Source organism: Mustela putorius, unplaced genomic scaffold (assembly GCF_011764305.1).
Source record: "Mustela putorius furo isolate JIRA1106 unplaced genomic scaffold, ASM1176430v1.1 tig00537335_pilon_pilon_pilon, whole genome shotgun sequence".
Lineage (NCBI taxonomy): Eukaryota > Metazoa > Chordata > Mammalia > Carnivora > Mustelidae > Mustela > Mustela putorius.
In genome coordinates, this window is record NW_025422457.1 from 515,143 (window position 1) to 538,584 (window position 23,442).

At 57.0% G+C, this 23,442-nt stretch overlaps 1 protein-coding gene across 1 annotated transcript in view; it reads left to right on the forward strand.

Annotated features, from left to right (window-relative positions):
* The window catches only part of QSOX1 (quiescin sulfhydryl oxidase 1), a 33,993-nt gene extending 10,879 nt beyond the window's left edge, over window positions 1-23,114 (forward strand). Inside the window, 11 exon segments of the mRNA XM_045074297.1 lie at window positions 4,544-4,589; window positions 5,137-5,239; window positions 6,728-6,818; window positions 9,000-9,145; window positions 11,064-11,198; window positions 13,225-13,354; window positions 15,424-15,546; window positions 16,332-16,479; window positions 19,854-20,033; window positions 22,195-22,523; window positions 22,525-23,114. Coding sequence (XP_044930232.1) covers window positions 4,544-4,589; window positions 5,137-5,239; window positions 6,728-6,818; window positions 9,000-9,145; window positions 11,064-11,198; window positions 13,225-13,354; window positions 15,424-15,546; window positions 16,332-16,479; window positions 19,854-20,033; window positions 22,195-22,523; window positions 22,525-22,956 — 1,863 coding nt within the window. The 3' untranslated portion in view covers window positions 22,957-23,114.
* Window positions 23,115-23,442: the final 328 nt, after the last annotated feature.

Consider the following 23,442-nt stretch of genomic DNA (forward strand, 5'->3'; position numbering starts at 1 on the left):
AGAGAGGAGGGACTTCCACTCGGTGTTGGAGGATGTACGGGTCTGGGCTAGGAGGGGAGGAATGCCGGCCGGGGAGGAGGGAAAGAGCAGAAGCCCTGTGTGGGCAGAAGTGTGTCACAAGTTGAGAAGGCTGGTCTGGCTGGGCAGAGGCTCCTGGGGAGGGTTGAGGCAGGGCTGTGGCAGGGCCCTGAACTCAGGGCTGGGAGGTGGATACCCTTTGGGGGTACAGAGGCTCGGCTGTTACCTTATGTGGCTCTTGTGATGGGGGAGGGGTCCTAGGGGGTGACTTCTGCCTCTCTCTGGAGGAAGGAGATGGGCCCCCCAGCCCCCTGCTGTCCTCCGGCCTCCTCCACAGTCAGTCTCCAGCGTAGGAATGGTTAGGCGTGTGGATCCTCCTGGGCTCACTGTAAGCTGTTCAGAGATGGGGTCGTTTTCCTTGGAACTTGTTTTAAAAGCTGGGCCTCGTGTCATCGATGGTCGCTGTTGGGAAGCGCGCTGCCCGTTCAGCCTTGACTCCTAGAAAGGCAGGTGCTCCTTGATATTGGTGTTGATTTTTGACAGTTTGGTAAGACCCACCTCGTGCCTTTGGGGAGCCGTGGAGGCCTTCCAGCAGCACCAGTGCTGGGGAGGGCAGACGCTAGTGATGGAGGGAAAGGGTCCCGGTGACAACCGCTCCTGGAAAAAAAAGACTCACTGCCGACATCTTAATTACCTGTTCCCAAGGAGTGGTGGTGGTTTCCCCTGGGGAGGCACACGCCTCCAACAGCTGACTTAAGAAGGATGCCTTTTAATAGGAGGACAAAAATGTGCCCTGACTAGATTTTAATATGATTTTCACATGAGCATCTATGGTGATCAAAGGATAGAGGGGTTCTCTGTTGGACTGAACAGATGTCTTGTGAGTACTTCCGTGTCCTAGACACTGTGGGGCTTGCCGAGATGCTGAAGTGTTGGCCCTGTCCTCAAGAAAGTTCAGGTTCAGGTTCAGGGCACCTGGCTGGCTCAGTGGGTTAAGCCTCTGCCTTCAGCTCAGGTCATGATCACTAGGTCCTGGGATTGAGCCCTGCGTCAGACTCTCTGCTCGGCAGGGAGCCTGCTTCTCCGTCTCTCTCTACCTGCCTCTCTGCCTACTTGTAATCTCTTTCTCTCTGTCAAATAAATAAATAAAATCTTAAAAAAAAAAAAAAAAAAAAGAAAGAAAGAAAGAAAGAAAGGAAAGAAAGTTCAGGTTCCAGGCCCATCGTAGCCGAAGTGTCGGAAAGAAGGCCAGTGGAAGGTGTTTCAGAGTTTGGGTCAGATCCTGGAAGGCTTTGAGCACAGTGAGTTTGGACATTATTCACTAGTAATGGGGAGTCGTGGAAGAGATTTGAGGAGGAGGGACACGATCAGACTAGAACGGTGCCACTAAGCAAAATGCAATGAGGAGCAGTTGGAGAATGAAAAGACGGAGCAGATGAACATTTCTGAGCTCACAGACTGGTAGGGACTGTTGCATTAGTCTAGGAAATAGGTGGTAAGCTCTGGTCCGGACAAGGCAGCCAGCCGGCCCAGAGCACTGCTGAAGAATCGCAAGGTCAAATTCATAGACCTTGTCCTCTGACTGGCAGATGGAGGTTGCGGGGGAGAAGAAGCTGGTCTGGTTAACGGGGGAGGACATGGTGTGAGACAGGGAACACAGATGGAGAAACAGGTTGGGGGAGGGATGACTTGGTCTTGGTCGGGGCACCAGGAGGAAGCAAGTCTAGGACAGGTGAAGGCTTGAGACAAATGATTTGATGGCAAATCATTTAGACCAAGTACATGATGTTGGCAAGGAAGACAAACAGTAGGCTTGTTTGTTCACTCATTTACTTGCTCCCTCATTCAAAAACATGGACACACACACACACACACACACACACACACTTTGTGACAGTACTTCCCAGAGAAGAGTGTCGAGCTGATACGTGGGAGGGAGTAGGAGCGACTGGGGCAAGAGATCATGGGGGCAGTAGACAGGAAAGGAGTCAGGGGAGCGGCTAGGATAGGGCTAGGGGAAGGCCGGGAAGGTAGCCAAGCTGGCCTGGTTGGTGCCGGATGAATCAAGGGAGGTGGCACAGGAAGCCAAGAAGGAGCACATCGGCTTATGTGGTACCAAACATGGCAGACCCGGCCATGTGGGGAGGGCAGGCAATGCCACCCTGAGACCCGGCAGAGAAAGCAAGTGGGTGAGGGGGACAGTGGGGTCAGAGAGGGGCAGTTGGAGAGGCGGAGCAGACACTGCTTGGAGAAATCTGTCAGCCCAGGGAGTCGGGGCGTGCCGCAACTGGAGCGGGGAGGAGGGCGTCTCTCGATTCCCACCTGCCGGCCCTTCCTGTCCCTTTTTTTTCCTTTTTTTAAAAGAAATTAGATTAAAAGGATCGGAATCTACTTGCAGGCCTAGGGAAGTTGCTGGCAGAAAGGGGAAAGAGAGGTTAATGGACAGGAAAAAGTTCCTCAGAACATGAAGTGGGAGCCAGAGCTCCAGTGCTGTCGTCACTCTGGAAGGCAGATGGGAGGCTTCTGTGGGTGACAGCCCAGGGGGACATGGAAGGACTCGGGAGGACTTCCCGTGACCCTGCACTTCAAGGACTGTGTCTCCGAGTCCCTGCATTCCTCTGGGTCAGTCTTGCTGGGGCTCCTGCCCGACTGCCCTCAGAACACTCAGCCAGGGGCCAGCAGGCTGCCTTTTGATGGAGGTAAGACCACCCCCCTTGCAGTGAGGCACCTGCTCAGATCCGGGGGAGGCTGTGGTGGCCGAGAAAAGTGACCGCGCTGCTGAAAACAACAGCTGTAGCTGCGCGGGTCCACCCTGAATTCCCACCGTTCAGGGAACTTGTGAGCATTTTTACAAGTGTTAGGGTAACGTATAATCTCACTCAAAATTTGCTCAGTGACTGCAAAGGATATTATTACAAATATACATGGCACGTATCAGCAGATGGTTTCCACCCAGAATAAAAGTTTATATTGATGGTCTAAGAAGAGAGGATAAAACAGCAGGACTTAGGAGCCGGGTAAGGGCCGGGGGAACAGGAGAAGGTTGCAGGTGGCAAGACACGGGAAGGTGGGCCGGTGACGTCCAGATTTTCGTGTCCTGCCTACAAATGACTAAATAAATACAGTGTTGCTTTTTTTTTTTTTTTAAAGATTATATTTATTTATTTGACAGAGATCACAAGTAGGCAGAGAGGCAGGCAGACAGAGAGGAAGGGAAGCAGGCTCCCTGCTAATAAGCAGAGAGCCTGATGCGGGGGCAGTGTGATCCCAGAACCCTGGGATCATGACCTGAGCCAAAAGCAGACACTTTAACCCACTGAGCCACCCACCCCTGATCAGAGTTTCCTAGCGTTTAGAAGGTGGAACAAGGGAAGAGGGTGATAATCACCCTGCAGGTAACATGTATTGATCCCCTACTGTATGCATGAGCCACAAGCACTGGAGACTTATCATCTTTGAGTCTTCACAGCAGTTCCTTGAGATGATGGCGCCATCCCTTTCTTAAAGATGAGATGGGATTGCCCAAGGTCACGCTGCAGGGGTATGGCAGAGCCAGGTCTGGTACCCAGGTCCAGTAGACCCTGGGGCCTGCACTCAACCACCAGCTTGGGAGAAGTCCAGAAGGATGGCCATGCCGTTGCAGCAGATGTCCGAGGAAGCTACAGGTGGCCCCAGAAGATCTCAGGAAGAGTCTTCTTCCCGGCCCGCAGGCTCTCTGCCAGACACTTAGGTGGCTGTCTGTCTGTCTGTCTGTCAGGACCACTGAACTGTACTCCCTCCTGAACCCGCGAGAGCACAGGCCAGAGCTCTGGCAGCAGTCTTTCCACTTAGGCAGAAGCCCAGATTCTGACAAGTTGTCTTTGTTCTCTCTGTCCTCTTGCTCAAGGAGGTGACAGACTGAGCCCGGAGTGTCCTGTAAATGGGGAAAGGGGACAAAGTGATGAGTTCAGTTGACCTGTCTGTAACAGGACTTGTGTCTGCAGGGGCTCAGGCGCCCCCTTCAGCAGGACCTGACCTGGAGACCCCTCCCTCCACGGGGAGTCTGCCGAGCCAGACTGGGAGTTCTCCGTGGACAGTCACCAGCCGTTGGTGGTGGTGGACAGATTGCCTCAGAGGGCAGCTGACGCTCCCTGGGGGATGTATGAAATGACTTTGTTTCGTCAGTTAAGTCAGCCTCATCCACTCAGTCATGCAATGAGTGTTTTCATTCATTCGTTTCAAGTCGGAGAGACCGTCCGCCACCCGTGGAGTGTGTAGGCTGCTCCTGTGTGTCCCGGGTGCGTCAGAGCCATGGGGGTGGGGATCGGATGCGCAGACGGTGGGGACAGGAATCAGCGTCCAGCTCCAGGAGCAGATACCTCCCTGTTCTTACAGACGAGGGAACTGAGGCTCAAAAAAGTTAAGTCATTTGCCCGAAGTCAGCCTCTTTAGTGAGCAGCGGGTCTCAGACACCGATCCCTCTGGCCCCTGTGTGGGAGTCTTAGCTCCGTGTGTTACTGACTCTGGCCTGTGTGTTTGCTTCCAGTTCTTTAAGGCCTTTTCCAAGAATGGCTCAGGATCAGCATTGCCAGGTGGGTCTTCTTCTGTTATCAATATCTTCTTTTTCTTTTTGTTGGGTTCCTGCTGAGGTGAGGAGAGCCCAGCAAGGTCCATAGGGTAAACAGCTTCCTAAGTGGAAATGGAGTTTTGTGTTTTCCTGGGGCCTTCCCGGCCAGCCTAGATGGTGCCTTCTGGAAAAGGGGGCTGAAGAAACCCTTCTATTTTGCTCCATTCAGGGTCCTGGGAAGAGGGGAGGGTCGCCATGAACCCAGGCTAACCCGTCATGTCAAAATGGGGTTGGCATCCAGAGGGACAGAGCAGACAGCCTCCGGGGAAAAGCACTCACGGGCTCCAGGCCAAGGGGCTCCTTCCTGCCCTCTGAGGGATGGGTCTTCTCGTGTAACTTAGGGCCACAGAAGAAGACCCCACCGCACTGCTCTAATAGAGGACTGACCCATGCTCTGTTTCTCTCAGAACTAGCCTGTGCCCCGGGCCCTTTGTTTCAGCAAAGCTGACAAGGCCGCTGGGATTATTGCTCCCTCCTCATGCGCCCCCTCCCCCATGTCCGTCTTCATCCAGTGGCTGGTGCTGATGTGGAGACGCTGCGGAAGAGGCTCATTGACGCCTTGGAGTCCCATAGTGACACGTGGCCCCCTGCCTGCCCCCCGCTGGAGCCTGCCAGGTATGCGGGGCTGGAGCAGGTGTGGTGCGGGTGTGGGCCAGGATCGCAGGCCTGGGAGTGAGAGGGTAGCGGCTGGGCTGCGTAGGGGATACAAAGGCCTTTGTCTCTGGGACAGACCCTCTGTGGGTAAGAGCCCGGAGCCGCTCTGGAGCAGAGTAGGAGACTCCCTGTTGCTGGAGGGCCTCCCCTTGGAGCCCTGGCTTCGTGGGGCCAAAGGGTGCAAGGGAAGGAAGAGATGGGCGGCGGTTGTCCGGGCCCTGCCTGCCTCTGCTCTTCACAGCCTGTGCTCCGGAACGTTTGTGGGGGGCAGCAGACTTCAAGCATCTAACCCAGAGGGGGCACTGGCAGAGAGGACATGGGGACGAAGAAGGAAGGCTCAGAGGAAAAGGGAGCCCTGCCTCTAAGAGGAAGTGGTCATCTTTCTGAGTGGTCGCTGTGACTGGGGGGTGGGCCACGGCGGCTGGTGGCCCGCATCTGCCCGCCAGGCAGGCTCCCAGGATTGCCTCTTCTAGAAGGAAAGGGTGCGGTGCCTCGCTTCGGCTCTCCCACAGAGGGTAAACTGAGAGCACTAGGTCTCGCCCTCCTAGATGAGAACTTGAGACAGGATAGAGCCCACCTCAGGGATTCCTGCCAAGAAGGAGCAAATCTGGGTACCCGCAGGCACTGCTGGAAGGAGCCCAGCCTCTGAGCGCAGGGAAGATCCCAGGGCCTGAGGAGGCTCATGAAGCAGGCGCTGGGGCTCCAGGCCCCCACATCGATTTACTCATGTTCTTGAAAGCAGTAGTCCTGCCGAGAGACTGTGCTGCTAGCATCAGTTGGGGTTGAATCCAACCCTCAATTTTTTTTTTTTTTTTTAAATCAGCTACGTGCGGGCACACGTAGTCCTGGAGGTTCCCACAGAGACCCTGGGCCCAGTGTTAGTCTTGGTGTGGTTTGGGGCTGCCCTAGACCCCTTCTCTCCAGGAAACATTCCTACTCGCCTGCCCTTACTTACATTTCTCAGTGACCGTGTCCATCTCTCTCTCATGCACATACATCCTTCGTGGTGCATTTTCAGTCCCACGGATCTCAGAAGCAGCAGGTCAGGTAGACCTGCCAACCTCATGGGTCCTGAACATTGTCCGTATTCACTCAGCCTTGCCCTTATCAGAACACAGAGACCGCTGGTCTCAAAGCCCCCATCTCCTGTCCTCCTCCTCCTCCTCCTCTTCCTCCTCCCCAGGCCACCTCGTACTCACTCCAGATTCTTAAAAGAAACAATGTGAAAAAAAATCAAAATGTGGACCAAAGGAGAAGCAGCTTGTAGGGAAGCAGAGGCAGCGTCCTCTCAGACTAAGGGTTTGGCTTGCTGCCCCTGGAGGGCTGGTGGGGGCGACTTCCATGGAGCCTCGAGTGGGAACAGGAGGGGGATATATGGCTGCCCCCATAGTTTTGTGACAGGCGTGCCTGGTGTCCCCAGCAGGTCACTGCCGCTCTTGTCTCTTGCAGGCTGAAGGAGATTGATGGATTCTTTGCGAGAAACGACAAAGATTTCTTGGCCCTGATCTTTGAAAAGGAAGGCTCATACCTGGGTAGAGAGGTGAGCGCCCCCCAGGGTCCCTGCAACACCAAGGTGGGCTTCAGCAGAGAGCCCAGTGAGTTCAGGAGCAGGGCTGTTCCGGCGAATTCTGGGGTCTCGGCCTCATGCACGCCTTAGCCCAGCACTGGCCTGACCCCTGCTGGACGACCCAGGAAGTGTGGGAGCTGGGCCTTTCCGTGGGAAAACCTTTGTCTTTTTTATCTCCCTCGTTGAACGTGCGTCTGTAACACCCGCTGTTCACTGAGCACTGGACTAGAGTGCGGGCACACGTAGTCGCTAATCTTCGCAATTAAGGATGATGACCGGGAAACAGGTTGAAGGGCCCCGGGCCGGTGGATTGGTTGGAGCAGGGCTTTGAACCAGGTCTGTGAGTGCCGCAAGCCTGGTGGTTTCCACACCGCCCCACCCCTGCGGAACAGGAGCCTGGGTGTGGGGAGGGGCGGTCAGAGCTCGTTCAGGGCCTCTGGAGGAAGCAGTAACAGAACAGGCAGGTGTGAATTGCCGCCCCATGGTGACTGTCTGCCCCAAGCCCCGTTTCCCTGTCTGGAAAGTGTGATTGCTCCCTTTCCTCAGAACACTGCTGGCACAAATGAGGCAGGTTAGGGGAAGGGCCTGGACTGGTAGCTGGCGCAGAGTAGGTGCTTTTTAAAAATCCGTTCCCCTGGCCTAATGCAGAGAGCTGTCCAGTCTGCCGCTGGCACACAGACTTCTCTACACCCCTTGTGGGCTTTTCCCAGCCGCCGAGGGGGGATGGGCCAGGCCAGAGGTGAAGTCCCAAAGTAATGCAGGGATGCAGAAGAGGCAGGAGGTGGAGATGAAATTAAACACCACTGCTGGCTCCGAATGCTTTCCTCCTGAAATTCCTTAAGCATATCCAGGATGCTACGGGCTGCCTCCAGGCCTCTGAGCCCTGAGAGAGGAAACAGAGGGCGATGGGGAGGGGAACGGAGCTTTGCTGAAGGACTTCCTGCCCCTTCTGGGGTCCCAGCCCAGGCCTAATGACAAGGAAGTGATTAATAAATGTTCATTGGAAACAGATCTTCTCCCTACTGCCCCTCAGGGCCAGGGACCCTGTTTCCATGCAGAGATGCTCATAGATGGTTAGTGTGAGAAGCAGGAGGGCTCAGTAGTCAAGAGCACAGACCCTGGAGCCAGTTTGAACTGGGATGCATTGCCCAGTCCCGGCACTTCCTGCCTCTGTCCCCTGAACACTTGATTTCACCACTTACCCTTTGTGTTCTCATTTGCAATAGACATTTTAGTTTTTTGATTTTTTTTTAAAAAGATTATTTATTTATTTATTTGACAGAGATAAAGATCACAAGTAGGCAGAGGGGCAGGCAGAGAGAGAGGGAGAAGCAGGCTCCCTGCTGAGCAGAGAGCCCGATGTGGGGCTCAATCCCAGGACCCTGGGATCATGACCTGAGCCGAAAGCAGAGGCTTAACCCACTGAGCCACCCAGGCGCCCCAAGGCATTTTAGTTTTTTAATGAACACTTGTATACCCCAGTCACTTATACATGCCCCAGTCACTGTTACACATTTCATAAAATTAACCCCTTCGGTCCTTTTAACAGCCCTCTGAGGTTGGTATGTGTGTTATTATTCCAGTTTTGCAAGTAAAGAAATGGAGTCGGGGAGGTTTAGGCCAGTGGCACCAGGATGCAAAAAGAGGCAGCCCCCGGCTTGGTCTCCTGATAATAGTTCCCATCTCATAGCATTATCTTGAAGATTCAGTGAAGCGATCCATAAACAGTCATAATACCATCTCAATAAATGTTAGCTAACATGGTTTTCCCTCTTATTTCTTTCTAAAAATAAAATCATGTCTAAGTATGTTTTTCTGATTTGGAATAGAGATAGAAAGCCTTGTAAATATAAGAATAAAAATGAAACCACATTTTATTATGCCTTCTACAAATTACTTTCATTGGAAAGAAAATTGTATTAGATTGGACTGCCCTAGGAAATTCAAGGCGTGTGGTGTGCACAGTTCCAAGGCCCCTGTTCTGGGCAGCATGTGACTCTTGTCGCCTGTGGGGTAGTTGTGGTTGGTGGCAGGAGACTGCCGGCACACTCGTCCACTCCCCAGAAGGCTTAGAGTTTGGATGGTGCCCGCCCAGGGCTCCCTCTGCCCAGTGGCTGGCCCCGCCCCCCGCAACATGTCTGTCTGTTTCCACAGGTGACTCTGGACTTGTCCCAGCACCAAGGCATAGCAGTGCGCAGGGTCCTGAACACGGAGGGCGATGTGGTGAGCAAGTTCGGGGTCACTGACTTCCCATCTTGCTACTTGCTGTTTCGGAATGGCTCTGCCTCTCGGGTCCACGTGTGAGTGCTGTGTGTCCCTCCGTCCCCCTCCCTTCTCCCCTGCCCACATCCCTCCTTCCCGCCTACAGAAGCCTGCCTCGTTCTTCCTCCTGCAGTCGCTCTGAGGAGCCCCCTTGTGCAGGAGAAGCCGCTGCCTGTGCATGGAGTGGGTGGGCAGTGCCAGGCACGCGGCCCCCCGGCTCAGGAGTCCGGTCTCGGGCCCCTGGTGCACTCGCCACTGCTCCGGTGCCATCGCCCTGGCAGCCCTGGCTCTAGTCCCCATCCTCCGCGGTTCACAGACTCCTTGGCAGGCTGCGGGCCTGGCAGGCACTCAGATATGCCTGACCCTCCCTCCCTTTGGTTTTCTAATTGCAGAAAAGTTCATTAGGAGCTAGACAATAGCCAGTTCCAAAATGCCAAGAGAAAACAATCAGGCCAGCCTCAGCCCCTCTGTCAGGCTCCTGCTGCTGAATGGCCCGTTAAATGGTGCCAGATGGTGCCTTGGTGCCCTCCCTGGGCAGATGATTGATGTCGCCTGGCTCCTGCCGGCAGGAGCTCGAGGGCCGGGGAGACCGAGACTTGCCTGAGGTGCCCAATGAGCTGCCCTGCGGGGCCGTTAGCGCCATCCCGGACGGAGGCCCGGCAGGGTGGCCCCTGGCCCTTGCCGGCCCCAGTGACCAACCAGCACTGGGCCAGCCTCACCAGGGAATTCTGCCGGGGGAGGGGAGCGTGGGCTGCAGAGGGACAGGGAGGGACAGACAGTGCCAGTCCTGGTGGGGAGAGGAGGATTGTCTCCTCACTTGGAGCTGGTGGAGGGGAAAATTGTTTGTGACGACCTGCTCCTGAGCCATCTGCTCGGCGATAAACATCAGGCTGGGACAGCGGAGTGGAAAGCGATGCTTCCCGGTGCCAGCTCCCCTGGGGCGTCCCGTCATGTGGCTGCTGGTCTTCACATTCTCCCTCCAGGCGGCCGTGACCAGGAGGTGCCGCCTGCCCTGAGGACTCTGTCAGAAGAGAGAAAGAAATCAAAAGGATTGTACAAGGATTGGAGAATTTAGCGTTGTTGTTATTACTACCTGTTTTTATTAAAAAATCAGGTATCAAACCCCCTTGATTTCCTTGGGGAGTTGGGCCACCTCTGGTACCTCAAAGCAAGCTCCTGAGTGGGCAGCCACCTTTGGTCTCCGGCAAAGGTAGTCAGACCCAGGCATCCCGTCCATGGGCAGAAGTAGCTCCATCCCACAGCTGCTCCAGGCAGGGCAGGCTGAGGAATTCTCAGACCTGCCGCTTTTCCAGAAGGGGCTTGGGCCTCAGATGGTGTCGGAGAGCCTTTCCACAGCATGAGTGGTGGATGGAAAGGCTAAAGTGAGGCCTGAGCGCCTTGGTTTGACCTCACTGAGGATGAGATGTAACCAGATTCACATATTTCTTTTTTTTTTTTTTTTTTAATATTTTATTTATTTGACAGAGACAGCAAGAGAGAGAACACAAGAGGGGAAGTGGGAGAGGGAGAAGCAGGCTCCCCTCTGAGCAGGGGGCCCGATGTGGGGCTCGATCCCAAGACCCTGGGATCAAGACCCAAGCAGAAGGCAGATGCTTAATGACTGAGCCACCCAGGTGCCCCAGATTCAGATATTTCTTAATAAACATTTCTGTCAGCGGGCACCTGGGTGGCGCAGTTCGTGAAGCATCCGACTCTTGGTTTTGGCTCAGGTCGTGATCTCAGGGTCATGGGATCGAGCCCCATGTTGGGCTCCACACTCAGCACAGAGTCTGCTGGAGATTCTCTCCTTCTCCCTCTGCTCCTCCTCTTTAAAAAATAAATTAAAAAAATAAACACTTCTGTCAGCTGAGCCACCTGCCTCCTCTCCTGACATGATTTTGTCCTGGGGTCTCTTTCTCCATATCCACTGCCTCCCCTCTGGTTTCTTCCCTACAGGCTTGCGGAATCCAGGTCCTTCTACACCACTTACCTGAAGAGGTTCTCCAGGGCCCCCCGGGAACCTGTCCCCACCAAGGTTGTGCCAACCACTGCTCACACAATAGCTCCCACTGTGTGGAAAGTCGCAGATCGGTAAGGCCACGCCCCCTTGCCTCCCCAGAGCCTCACCTCCGATCCCAGAGCCCCGGCCTCCATACCACGCTCTGGTCCCTGTCTTGAGCTTAGCACATGCCTTTCCAATCCCAGACCCCCTGAAGGCTGGCCTTGGCCTTTGGGCTCTCCTGGCTGCTGACCACACACAGAAGAGTCATAGCTGTTGGGATCAGCCGCAGGCACCCAGGGGCCAGCCCCGTGTCTACTGACTGTGGGAGGTGCCAGACAGCACTTGCTTGTGTAAGTGATGGAATGAACACTTTCCAAAGCCCACATTCCTTAAACTTAACACGATTCAAGAGCAAGTGGGATCAGCTTGGAGCGATACCCTGTGGCCTTCTGACCAACTTCCCACCCGAGCAGCCATCTCTTCTGCAGACGTGTTTGAGTACCTGCTACCCACTAGGCACTGTAATTCAGACACACGCAGATATGCAGTCCCTTCCCCCAGAGTTTACAGCCCCTTCCAGGAAGTCACTGACCTCATCTGAATGCCTCCGGTGCTGGAGAGCTCACTACCTTCTGGGCTAGCCTGTATCTTTGTGCACAGACATAACCATGAGGAAGCCGCTTTTCTCTCCAAGGCCGCTTGGCTCTGCCCTTGCAGTAGAATAGGGCTCTAAGCCTCTTAAGCTGGCACCCGGCGGTATGCCAAAGAGAAATGGCTGACCGGGCAGCCCAGAGCCGCATCGGGAAGGTGGCCTCCACAAGGAGACTGTACAAGAGAACTGAGGGAGAGGTCATCTGATTTCCAGAGGGTTTGCATCCCAACATGAAGGACTTGCAGGGTAGGAAGTGAGATGTTTAGTAAATTGGGTAAGAAGGAAACAGAGACCTAGACATGGGAACTGTCCTCATGGTCATTCACAGATGAGGATTCCCGTCATTCGAATTATAACAGCGGACGCTTACGGGCCTCGGGTGCCGAACTCTGTGCTGGGCACCTTCCATACCTTATCCCATAAGTCAGGGGCCAGACCGCAAGAATGGAGAGGTACCAACCCAGGACACCCCGGTGGGGCCTAGAGAGGGCCCTTTGCCCGGAGGGTAGAGCACAGGGGTTTACAGTGCTGACCCCTTGAGTGACCCTGCTGGCTCCCTGCAGCGTTAGGAGGTAGGTGCGGCTGGAGTAACCAGTTCACTTTACAGGTGGGGTCTCTGAGGCCCAGAAAGTGGACTGAGTTGCCTCCCAGAACTGAGGCCAGAACCCAGGCCTCAGGAGGCAGGGGTAGAGAAGCAGCCACCGTGCCGAGCCCTTTCTTACAGAAGCCCGAGCCCAGACCCCGAGCCAGCAGGATGGGTGCGGGGTGAGGCAGCCAGCTTGGAGCCTGCAGCCTTTCCCCCGGGGCTGGGATGGCCCAAGAGGTGTGACCAGGAGCCTCACCCACTACACAAGGCCTGGCAGCTGTGAGGACATGAGCCCCCAAATAAAGATATGCCAGTTGCCCTCCTAACCCTCAGCCCCCACCATGCCCTGCCTCGGAGGGCAGCCGGAGCCTTGGTCTTTCCAAGAGGGCCCAGCTTTCCAGAGCCACATTGTTTGGGTGCACCCATTGTTCTCTCTGTCCCTAGGGGCCTTTGTTCAGAACAGGGAGCAAAACTCAGCCTTCCACCAGCCACCTGATTAAAAGCACCTTCAGTGAGTCCCAGGAGGGGCCAGCCCTGAGCCTATGGAGGGGACCCCTACTTCGTGCCAGGAGCTGCTGAGTGGCTTGCCTTTCTGCTCTTACTTATTCCTCTCAGCAGCCTTCCCGTGAGCAATTTATTGTTATAGTAAATCTGTTATAGTAAATGAGGAACTGTGGCTCAGAGAGATTAAGTAATATACTCAAGGTCACAGAGCTGGTTAGTGGCAGAGCCCAGTGCTAACTTATAGGACTCTGTGACCATTGGCAGTGGCCCTCCCCTTCCCTCCCTGTAGCCCTGGGTGCTCATCCCCCAGCCGCCAGCCTGTGGTTAACACCCCTCTCTCTCTCTCTCTCTCCACCGCCTTCTGGGTCCTCAGCTCCAAGATCTACATGGCTGACCTGGAATCCGCGCTGCACTACATCCTGCGGGTGGAAGTGGGCAAGTTCTCTGTGCTGGAGGGGCAGCGCCTGGTGGCCCTGAAAAAGTTCGTGGCCGTGCTGGCCCAGGTGAGCAGGGCCCCAGCCTCCCTTGTCTGCACCTCCCTTGGGAGCTCCTGATCTGGCTGGACACCTGAACCCACAGCGGTCCTGGTCCACTGCGGGCTGCTGCCCCAGGCTACTGGCTGGGTAGGGTAGGGCCAGATGCCCCGGAATGTTCCCCGCGGATTCTGCCTGGGTCCCCCACTATAGTCGAAGCATAGAGTGAGGCCGTGGTCACTGGGGAAGCGGGACCCGCCGATGCCACAGGGAAGGAAAGAGGCTTTTCTGCATCTCCTCTCTTCCTTCCCAGTCACTGGTCATAGTGTGACCGGCTCCTTGGCCACCCCTTCCTTGTTCCTCTGTGGTTTCCAGCCGACATGGCTACTCTCTGCAGTGTAGCTCCTGCCTGTCGGGGATCTGCTGTGTGTCAGGCATTTAATCCTCTTGCCTTTGCACAATGGCAAGTGTTAGTCCCATTTCAGAGCCCCAGGGTGTTCAGGGGACTTGCCTCATGCCTGCCAGTGAGGAGGTGTCAGGAGGACCTGGGCTGAGATCTCTGGCCCCAGAGCCCGTGGTCCTTTCTTTGCCACACAGCTTGCTCAGCTCCGTGAAGGTGAGATGCAGGCCCCCTTCCTTCGGCACCTGTCTCCTCCCCCCTCCCCACATCCTTCTGTCTGCTTCCAGATCCCTGGTTAGTGCTGCCCTACTTAAAACCCCAGGCTCCGGGCTGTGGAGGACCGCTGAGTCAGATGTGGGCTCCGATCCCCTTTGCAGGCTGACTGCTGACACAGCCACCCTCGGTCCCCGGGTGCCAGGTCTGCGGGCAGCTGGGGCTACCTCTGGGGGTGATCTGTGCCTCCCCAGCAGGAACTGCCTGCCAGCCTCACCCCTGTCCTGGCCTTCAGGCCCATCTGGCTCCTCTGTGTGGCGCTGGTACAGCCTGAGGCCAGAGCCTTTGGTCCCTCCCCCAGGTCCCTGCTCTCTCCTAGAAGCAGCTGGAATGACTGGCCACTGGGTGGCGTGCGGTCACCAGCGTTTCTTGCTCAAGGCAGATGGTGACTCCCTGAAGTCCAGAGCCCCTAATTCATCCTTCCTCCTGACACCGGGGCGTGAGGAGGAGGAAGGGTCCAAGTCAGGATGATGGGCGAAGGTCAGTGAGAAACGCTGACTTGAAGCTGTAAATTCATGTTGAGAGCCCAGAGGCCGGAGCGGGAGCGTGTCAGAGACCAGATTCTTCCACCCCCTTCTCCCTCAGGGCCAGTGGCCAGCCCTGGAGGTTTGATGGGAATCTGTAATGGCTTCCTCCGGGGACCGGATCCACTGGCAGGCTTTTCTGTTTCACGATCGTTCTCTGCTCTTTTTCTTCCACAAGTTTCTCGGTGTCTTTGTCCTCCTGACCTGTGTCTTGGTGGTTTTTTATCTGACCCGCTCTGCTGGTGTCCGTCCCTTCTCCTGCCCCCTCCCCCGCCCGTGCGTGTGTGTTGTGTGTGTGTGCACGCACGCACATCTGTCCTCCTCCCTGGAGTCCTTGTGGTTTTAAAGTGCTGATACTAATCAGATTTCAGTTGACTTATTGTCAGAGTAGCTTTTCATGTTCCTCGGAGACTCTTGGGAGTTACCAGCAAGGTCTGGACCTTGGCTATAAGCCCCCGGGCCGCCTTGTCCCCACCAGCAGCCCATGGAATACAGATGAGAGGCTGTTGGGCAGCCTCGCCCGGCAGGCAGTCAGCTGGTCTGTCAGAAGATGGCCCACAGAGAGGACCCCGTGGCCCAGGTTCCCAGGCGCTCAGGTTCCTCCCAGGGGCAGTGTGCGGTCAGGGTCAGCCTGGAGAGAGGGAGGCCTGAGGGCTGAGCCTCACTTAGAGCCTCACTTAGAGCTCTGTCCTCTCCCCTCCCCTTCCCTCACCTGGCCAGGTGCCCTAGAGCAAAGGTAACGAACCCGCATTTGTGTCTGAGGAAGAATGTTTTCCTGGTGGCTTAGGAGCATTTCAGGAAACTGCTGCTCCTCACCTCTGTGTAACCCCCTCCCCTCTGTGGGACCGCGGAGCTCTGGGTATTGCTTCTCCCGCCCCAGCTTCTCCTTATGCCTCCCACAGCACTTCCCCGGCCAGCCCTTAGTCCAGAACTTCCTGCATTCCATAAATGACTGGCTCAAGAGGCAGCAGAGAAAGAAAATCCCCTACGGTTTCTTTAAAGCTGCCCTGGACAACCGGAAGGAGGTGAGTCTGGGGGCAACTGAAGACCTTCTCCCTGTCCTCAGTGACTGTGGGGGTAGAAGGGGTTAACCCTGTGGCCTCTGCCCTCCTTCGCCCACTGGCATCCCGGAAGGGGTCCAGGATCGCGGATGGGCCCTTCCAGCAGTCATGAATAAACCGCTACTTACTGAGCCGTCTGCATGCACATCTCATCTCATCTTCCCAGCATGGGCGGAAGGTAGCTCTTATCCCCATTTAGCAGATGGAGAAGCTGAGGTTAAGAGAGGTTAAGTAACTCTCTAAGATCATCAAGCCCGCAGGTGGTTGGGCCGGGATTTAAGACCGAGTGTGAGCAAGTTTGTCGCTGGAGCTGCCAGCAGCCACATCGGGCCCCTCACCAGGCCCGTCTGGCCCTCTCTGGAGGCACCTGTCCGGGCTCCTGTGCTTCTGCTCTGTGCAGAGCTGGCCCAGTGCAGCCAGCAGAGACGCCCCGCTGTACAAGTGTGTTGGATGCCAAAGCTCGAAGGGGCCTCAGAGGCCAAACCCCTCATTTTACAGATGGGGAAATTGAGGCTAGAATAGGGATGTGACTCAGTCTGTGTCACAGCTTTTCAAAATCTGCTGCTCCTTTGATGGGCGTAGCCAGTGGAAGGGAGGTGCCACCTTCCCAGTGGTGAACTGGGGAGGGACTTCATCCGTCTCAGGGCTGTGTGCTGACCTTCGAGTCTCCCGGAAGCTTCTTTCCTCTCACCGCCCATCCCATTCTCTTTCTTCCCCATATACGCTCTCGGGCACGTGTGTGTTCTCAGGGCACTGTCATCGCCGAGAAGGTGAACTGGGTTGGCTGCCAGGGGAGTGAGCCACATTTCCGGGGCTTTCCCTGCTCCCTGTGGATCCTCTTCCATTTCCTGACGGTGCAAGCAGCTCGGCACAATTTCGACCACTCACAAGAGACAGGTGAGCCCAAGGCCTGTGCCCCCTGCCCGGCCCGGCCCGGCCCTCCACAGGCTTCGTGTCGCAGGCCCAGAGGTAGCTGATTCTGCATTTGCAGCTGGCCACGTGTGCTCAGCCCAGACGGGGGACGGGGAGGACCGAGAGCGGCCACCCATTCCTGTCCCCAGCCCCAGGGGGGCACCCTGTGCAAGCTCAGGGGTGTAAGATTCTTTCTGGCTTTCTTGGAGCCATAAGCTTGCTTTATTTCTAGAACTTGGTGATAAATTTGTGGTTCTATTTCTTATACTCCTATAAAACTAGGAATTTTGTCTGTTTCAGTCTACATGGCTGATACTACATACTTTGAACAATTTTTTTTTTTTGTTTCCCACGGAAAAATTCATTCTTTTTTTTTTTTTAGAGAGAGGGAATTTGCAAGCTGGGGAGTGGGAGGGTCAGAGGAGAGGGAGAGAGAGAACCTTAAGCAGACGGAGCTGAATGGGGTCTCTGTCTCACAACCCTGAGATGAAATCAAGTAGGATACTTAACCAACTGAGCCACCCAAGTGCCCCTGAAAAATCGTTTTCTAAGGAAGGCTGGGGAAACACACTGCCCCTTGTGCCCTATGCCCTCCTCAAACCATCTGGCTGCCCTCTGCCACTCACTCTGCCTTATACCTTTATCTCACGACCAAAGGGTAGGCGTCCAGTTCAGTCCCCACTGACTAAGGGTTAGATCACCGGGGTCAGCCTGGAGGAGGTGTCGGTGAGCCAGAAAGCACCCCGCTCTCTGGGGGCAAGGGGCAGGGGGCAGAGAGCTGCTGTGCAGCGGGCCAAGGCTCTGAGCCGGGGAGGGGCCGTGCAGTGAGGAGGGACAGGGGGAGGTGAGCTGGAGCGGATGGAGGAGCAGGAGCTGAGCGAGGGAGGAGGGAGAGCATCCCAGTAGAAGCAGAGGGGATTAGAGGACCAGTCCGTCAGCCCCGGGGTTGGGTCCCGTGGTGCACAAGCCAGGAAGTCCCTGCCTCAGGGGACAGCATTGCAGGGGCCCGAGACAGGCAGTAACCTTACAGGTACCTCATCTGGGTAGGGTGATGAGTGTCCTGAAGAAGACGCACTAGGGGGCTGGAGGAGGGACGAAGGAGGGGGGCCTCATGGCTCTGGGAGGCTTCCCTGAGGAGGTGGCCCTGCGCAGACCCCCGGCTGGAAGAGAGGTTTCCAGGCTGCCCCGACAAAGTGCTACACACGGGGGTGCTTTCCCAAGAGAAACTTATTTTCTCCCAGTTCCTGAGGCTGGCGGTCCAGTGCCAGGAGGGTCAGTATCTGCCGGGACCTCTCCTTGGCTTGTAGACGGCCGTCTCCTCCCTGAGCGTTCGTGGGGTCTTCACTGCGTGTGTGCCATGTCCAGGTTGCCTCTTCTTATAAGGACACCGGTCCTGTGGCTTAGAACCCACCCTCGTGACCTCATTTGACCTTAATTGTTTCTTTAGACTCTTTGTCCAAATACAGTCACTTTCTGACGTGCGTGACGTGTGCGTGCGGGTGGACACAGTATGGCCCGTGACACAGGCCAAGGAGTAGCAGGTGCCAAGAACAAATCTGGTGTGTTTGCAGCCCCAAAAGGAGGCCAGTGGCAGAGCCCAGTGTGGGGGAGGTTGGGGGGGTGCGGGCCTGACGGTCTCGGCGGAGGAGTGGTTGGGATTTCCCAGTCAGCGCCGTGCGATGCCTCTGGACGGGTGCTTAGAGACCGCTGGGTGGAGGGCGGGCTGCCCCTGGCAGGGGTGGAACGCACCCCCTGGAGAGGCGGTAGCAGCCCAGGCCAGAGCGGTAGGTGGCGTGTAGAGGAAGTGGTCAGATTTGGGAGTGTTTGAAAGTGGTGCTGGAGGAGCCGTGGCCGACTGGACAGAGAGCATATGCAGGAGCCACGACCCAGCATGGACCCCAGAGCCGTTGGGCCTGAGCAGCTGGTGGATGATGGTTCTATGAGCCGAGAGATGGGAGGGCATAGACAGTGGGGGGCTCCATGGTCTGTGCCCGCTAGCTGTATGAACGGAGTCGTACACCTTGTGGGCAGTAGCATGGCGGGTGATAGGCAAAGCCTCGGGACCAGGCGGGCAGAGGATGGCGCGGAGGCCTGGGCTCTGTGGTGTGCAGCCTCTGGGGCCCTGCCGAGGAGCAGGAGCCAGCGAAGGGGGCGGAGAAGGAGCAGCTACTGCAATTTCCAAATACCATGTCGGAAGAAGGAGGTGTAGGTGGCTGGGCAGGGGCCACAGTCCTGCGGTGGGGGGGGGGGGGGGGTGGTGGCTGCCAGGCCCGGAGCTCTCTGGCAGGTGTGGTTGCGGTGGGGCAGCAGCGAGAAGGGCCTGGCTAGAAGGGGTGAAGAGAGACTAAGAGGCCAGAAATTGGAGATAACGGGGCAGGCTCTGGGGTCAGAGAGGGGATGTCTTTATTGCAGTTGTCTTTACTGGTCCTGTTAAGGGAGAAATCAATGACGTGCCAACAAAAGAATATATATGTACAGCAGTGAAGTCCTGAGGAAGCCAGAAGGGGTGAGGTTCCAGAGCACAGGGTGGGGGTAGGGGAGACAGCTGCGGGGCCGTGGCGGCTGGGCCGGGAGAAGGCAGCACTGAGGAGGCCCGGGAGGTGGGAGGTGAGGCCTGGCCTTCGGGGCTGCTCACGTCACCAGGAGTGACGTGGTGGGGAGTGGCCGTGAGCAGGACACGGAGCGGGGCGGGGAGTCCCAGAGAATCAGGGGGTGGGAGGTGTGGGACCGTGAGTTTGGTTTTGAGGGGCTGGGGTCCCGCAACAGGACAGTTGGACAGCAGCCCACAGCAGGGAGGGTCCTGCTGCCACCCCTGGCCTGACGAATAAGGCGTGTTTAAGAGACACATGTTTCGGGGAGCCCAGGGTCAGGGCAAGGAGGTGAGGGGAGTATTCAGAGGTGCGTGCTGACGCCAGGCCGGGGGCCCCGTGGGAGAGAGTGGGAGGCAAGGGGAGATGGAGACAAAGCGGGGGATGTGCCGAGCCGGATCCAGGGGGACCCCTGAGGCAGTGCCTGAGGGAACAGGAAGCCTAAAGTGGGCTGGGCGCAGGAGGGGTGCGGGGGCGGGTGCTCCAGACGGCTCTCCAAGAGCCTCAGTGTCCTTCTGGTGAGTTTGGGTTTTATCCCGAGTATCGGTCGGTGACAGGGACCAGGACGAGTGGCAGAGAAAGGAAACGGATTTAGGACTTTGGGAGGTGATGGGGTCAACTCTAAAGTGACCCCTGGAAGGCGGCCGGGTGTGCAAGGAGACTGCGGGCCCTTCCTCAGAAGGTGGGCCCGCGGCAGGCGCAGTGGTGGGGCTGGCAGGCACGGGCGGCCCGTGAGCCCCTGTGACAGGCACAGCCCTCTCCTGCCCGCAGCCAAGGCCCAGGAGGTCCTCCAGGCCATCCGCAGCTACGTGCGCTTCTTCTTCGGCTGCCGAGACTGCGCCAACCACTTCGAGCAGATGGCAGCCGCCTCCATGCACCGGGTGGAGAGTCTGAACAGCGCTGTGCTCTGGCTCTGGTCCAGCCACAACAAGGTCAACAATCGCCTCGCCGGTAAGGAAGGGCCCCCTCCAAGGCCAGAGTCACCCACAGAGGGAGAGGGAGGTAGGGGGTTTGGGGACCTGGACCAAAGGTAGGAGGCGGGACACTCATTGCCCCTGAGGTAACACCCCGTGTTTCACTGTGCACAGAGCCCTTCCGCATGCTCTGCCTGCGCTGCTGAGGTAGGGCAGTGTCTTGGACCCATTTTCCAGGTGAGGAAGTTGAGGCTTTGACACTCTAGGGCTGTGGTCTTCCAATGCCACTGCTCCCTCGTTCCCCTGCACCAGAGCCCCTTTCTTGGAACTCTTGGGGTCCCTCTCTTCCTCTGCCTGTTGTCTCCTTCCTTACTCACACCATCAGGGAGGAGAGAGCTGGGCTTTTCCACCCACTAGAAAGGGTCTAGCAATGAAATGTGCTGGAAAGGAAAGACCGCACCCTGCCTTGGAAAAATGGACCAGTTCCCATAGGGGGAGGCCTTGTTTTCTGAGGGTCCCCACTTCCAGCGTTTTCTGTTCCCCAGGCACAGGAGTCTGATGTGTCCAACAGGCAGAAGCATCAGACTCCAGAGTGACAAGAAGCGGGTGGGGAGGGGGCCATCTGTAGCCGGGAGCCCAGGCTTATCTGTGGGGAGAGGGGAGAGCATGTGGCCGACTGACCCCCTCCCGCCCAGCCGTAGGAGGTTAAAGGAGCTGAATGGAGCAGGTGGCAGTTCAGGCTGCTGTCTCCTGGGGCCTCCTGGTGGGCTTTGAAAGGAAGACGGGAGCCTGTCTCTCTTCTCACCCCTTCCCTCCCTGCCCCCCCCCACCGCCACATGCTCCCTTTGACCCTCCAGCCTTGTGACCTCAGCAGGCTCCCGGCTTCCCCGGGGACCCAGCTGCTGCTGGAGGCTCGATCTGGGGCTTCTCCTGGAGGGGCCCCAAAGAAGCCAGAAGCCTGACCTCTGCAGTGGGGTCCTTCCAGATCACACTAGGGAGAGGGCTCACTTGGCAAGGCTGGTCACTACTGCTTCTCATGATACCCTTGGAATCTACTCGATGTCCCCACCCCAAAATAACCATTCGGACTTTGACTTCACTTGCCACTACTTCCATTCTGGCCAGCACCTTTCTCTGCCCTTGTGAAATCCTGTAGGAGAGGTGCCTCCTCCAAGAGAGCTGGGCTGGTGGATGTGCCCGGGTGACCCTGGGCAGGAGCTAGCGGCAGCCCCGCTGGAGACTCTGCCCGCTCTGTCAGCCGTCGGTAACTGCCTGACTCTCCCAAGTGCCCTCCTCCCCACCCAGGCCCCCCAGGCACCCCTATGCTCCCCCTTGGAAGTCCCTCTCGCCCCCCTCCAGCAGGAAATCCCACTGACTCCTACCCCCAGGGCTGCTGTGGCATACAGGAGAACACCTGTGGAATGGCCATGTGCCACAAACTCTTGTTTTAAAACATTTTCCGGGGCACCTGGGTGGCTCAGTCGGTTAAGTGTCTGCCTTCAGCTCGGGTCATGATCTCAGGGTGGTCCGGGAATCAAGTCCGGCGTCTGGCTTCCTGCTCAGCGGGGAGTCTGCTTCTCCCTCTGCAGCTCCCCATTCTGGTGCTCGCTCACTCTCTCTCTGTGAAGTAAATAAAATCTTCAAAACACACACACACACACACACACACACACACACATTTTCCCCTTAAGTTACAAAAGTAAGGAAGTGGCAGCAGGGAGCCGCTGTCCGTCCCTAGGAGGCTATGGTGGCTGCGGGGTAGGAGTCCTCTGGCCAGAGCGGCCCCAGCACAGCTGTTGGGCTCCACGGACCCTGGGCTAGGTTTTTTGTTTTTTTTGTTTTTTTAAGATTTTATTCATTTATTTGACAGAGAGAGAGATCACAAGTAGGCAGAGAGGCAGGCAGAGGGAGAGACAGGAGGAAGCAGGCTCCCTGCTCAGCAGAGAGCCCGATGAGGGGCTTGATCCCAGGACCCTGGGATCATGACCTGAGCCGAAGGCAGAGGCTTAACCCACTGAGCTACCCAGGTGCCCCTCTGGGCTAGGTTTTACAGGGCTTCCCGCCCACACATCATTTCCAAGGGCAGTGGGGCACCCTTCTAGCTGATGAGAAAGCGAGCATTCTGAGGAGGAATGGGGTCTGGGCTCCCGAGGTGGGCTGAGGGCTCACCGCCCCTCCATGTGTATTTCCCTCCCCAGGGGCCGCCAGCGAGGACCCCCACTTCCCCAAGGTGCAGTGGCCGCCCCGTGAGCTCTGTGCTGCCTGCCACAATGAACTCCGGGGGACGGCTGTGTGGGACCTGAACAATACTCTGCGATTTCTCAAGACCCACTTCTCGCCCAGCAATGTGGTCCTGGACACGCATTCCTCTCGGCCGGGGCCCCGGATGGTTGCCCAGAGGATGGCAGCCAGAAATGTCACTCTGAGTCCTGCGAAGGCGGCAATGGTGGTGGGCCTGGGGACAGAGTCCCCCGGAACCGCTGTTCCTGATATTGTCGTAGAGAGACTCGGGGCGAGTCAGCCCCAGGATGTGCTCATTGGCTTCGGGGCTACCACGGCCTGAGCCAGAGCAGGGGTCGCCCGAGCACGTAGCGGAGCTTCAGAGGGATGAGGTGGAGCAGTCCGAGGGGCGGCAGCATGTGAGCAGGCGAGACACTGGAGCCACGCTGCTGGAGGAGTTCCTGGCCGAGAAGAGCCAACCCAGAGCCCCTTCAGAGCTGCGGCGAGTGGGCCGCAGCTCCAAGCAGCTGGCCAGCATCCCTGAGGGGGAGCCAGAGGCGGGGCCCATGCGGGGCCAGGGCCAGTGGCTGCAGGTGCTGGAGGGGAACTTCTCCCACCTGGACATCAGCCTCTGTGTGGGGCTCTACTCCCTGTCTTTCATGGGCCTCCTGGCTGTCTACACCTACTTCCGGGCCAGGATGAGGGCGCTGAAGGGCCATGTTGGCCACCCCGCAGCCTGAACCATTCAACTTGGGGAAGGGGCAGGGCCGGGAGCCGCCACTTGTGGTGCTCTCCCAGCCCCCTGCTCCTCTCCCCTCTCCCCGTGTTCCTTGTCCAGGGAAATCCAGAGAAACCAGTTGTTCCAATGGACCTCCTGGGGCCTTCTGGGAAGGAATGTTCCATAGACATGAAAGCATGCATAGGGCTTGTGTTCATCTGACAGCGCAGGGGAGGGCAGTGTTGGGCAGAGGGGTTGGGAGGCTTAGCACCAAATTCCTCTCTTTTACCTTATTTGAAGTCCTTGTTCTCGTTGAAGCTTCCGTGTCTCCAGTTGGTCTTGGCCCTAAAAACTGGGGGCAAGCCAAGGCCAAAGATCCCCGGGTTCCCCTTCCAGAGGAGAGTTTCCAGCCTAGTGGGCTAGAGCCAAACTCCTCACTGTATTCCTGAGCTCCATCCATCCCGCTCCCTTCCAGATGCAAAGAGGCCTTTGTGCCAGAGAAGGAAGG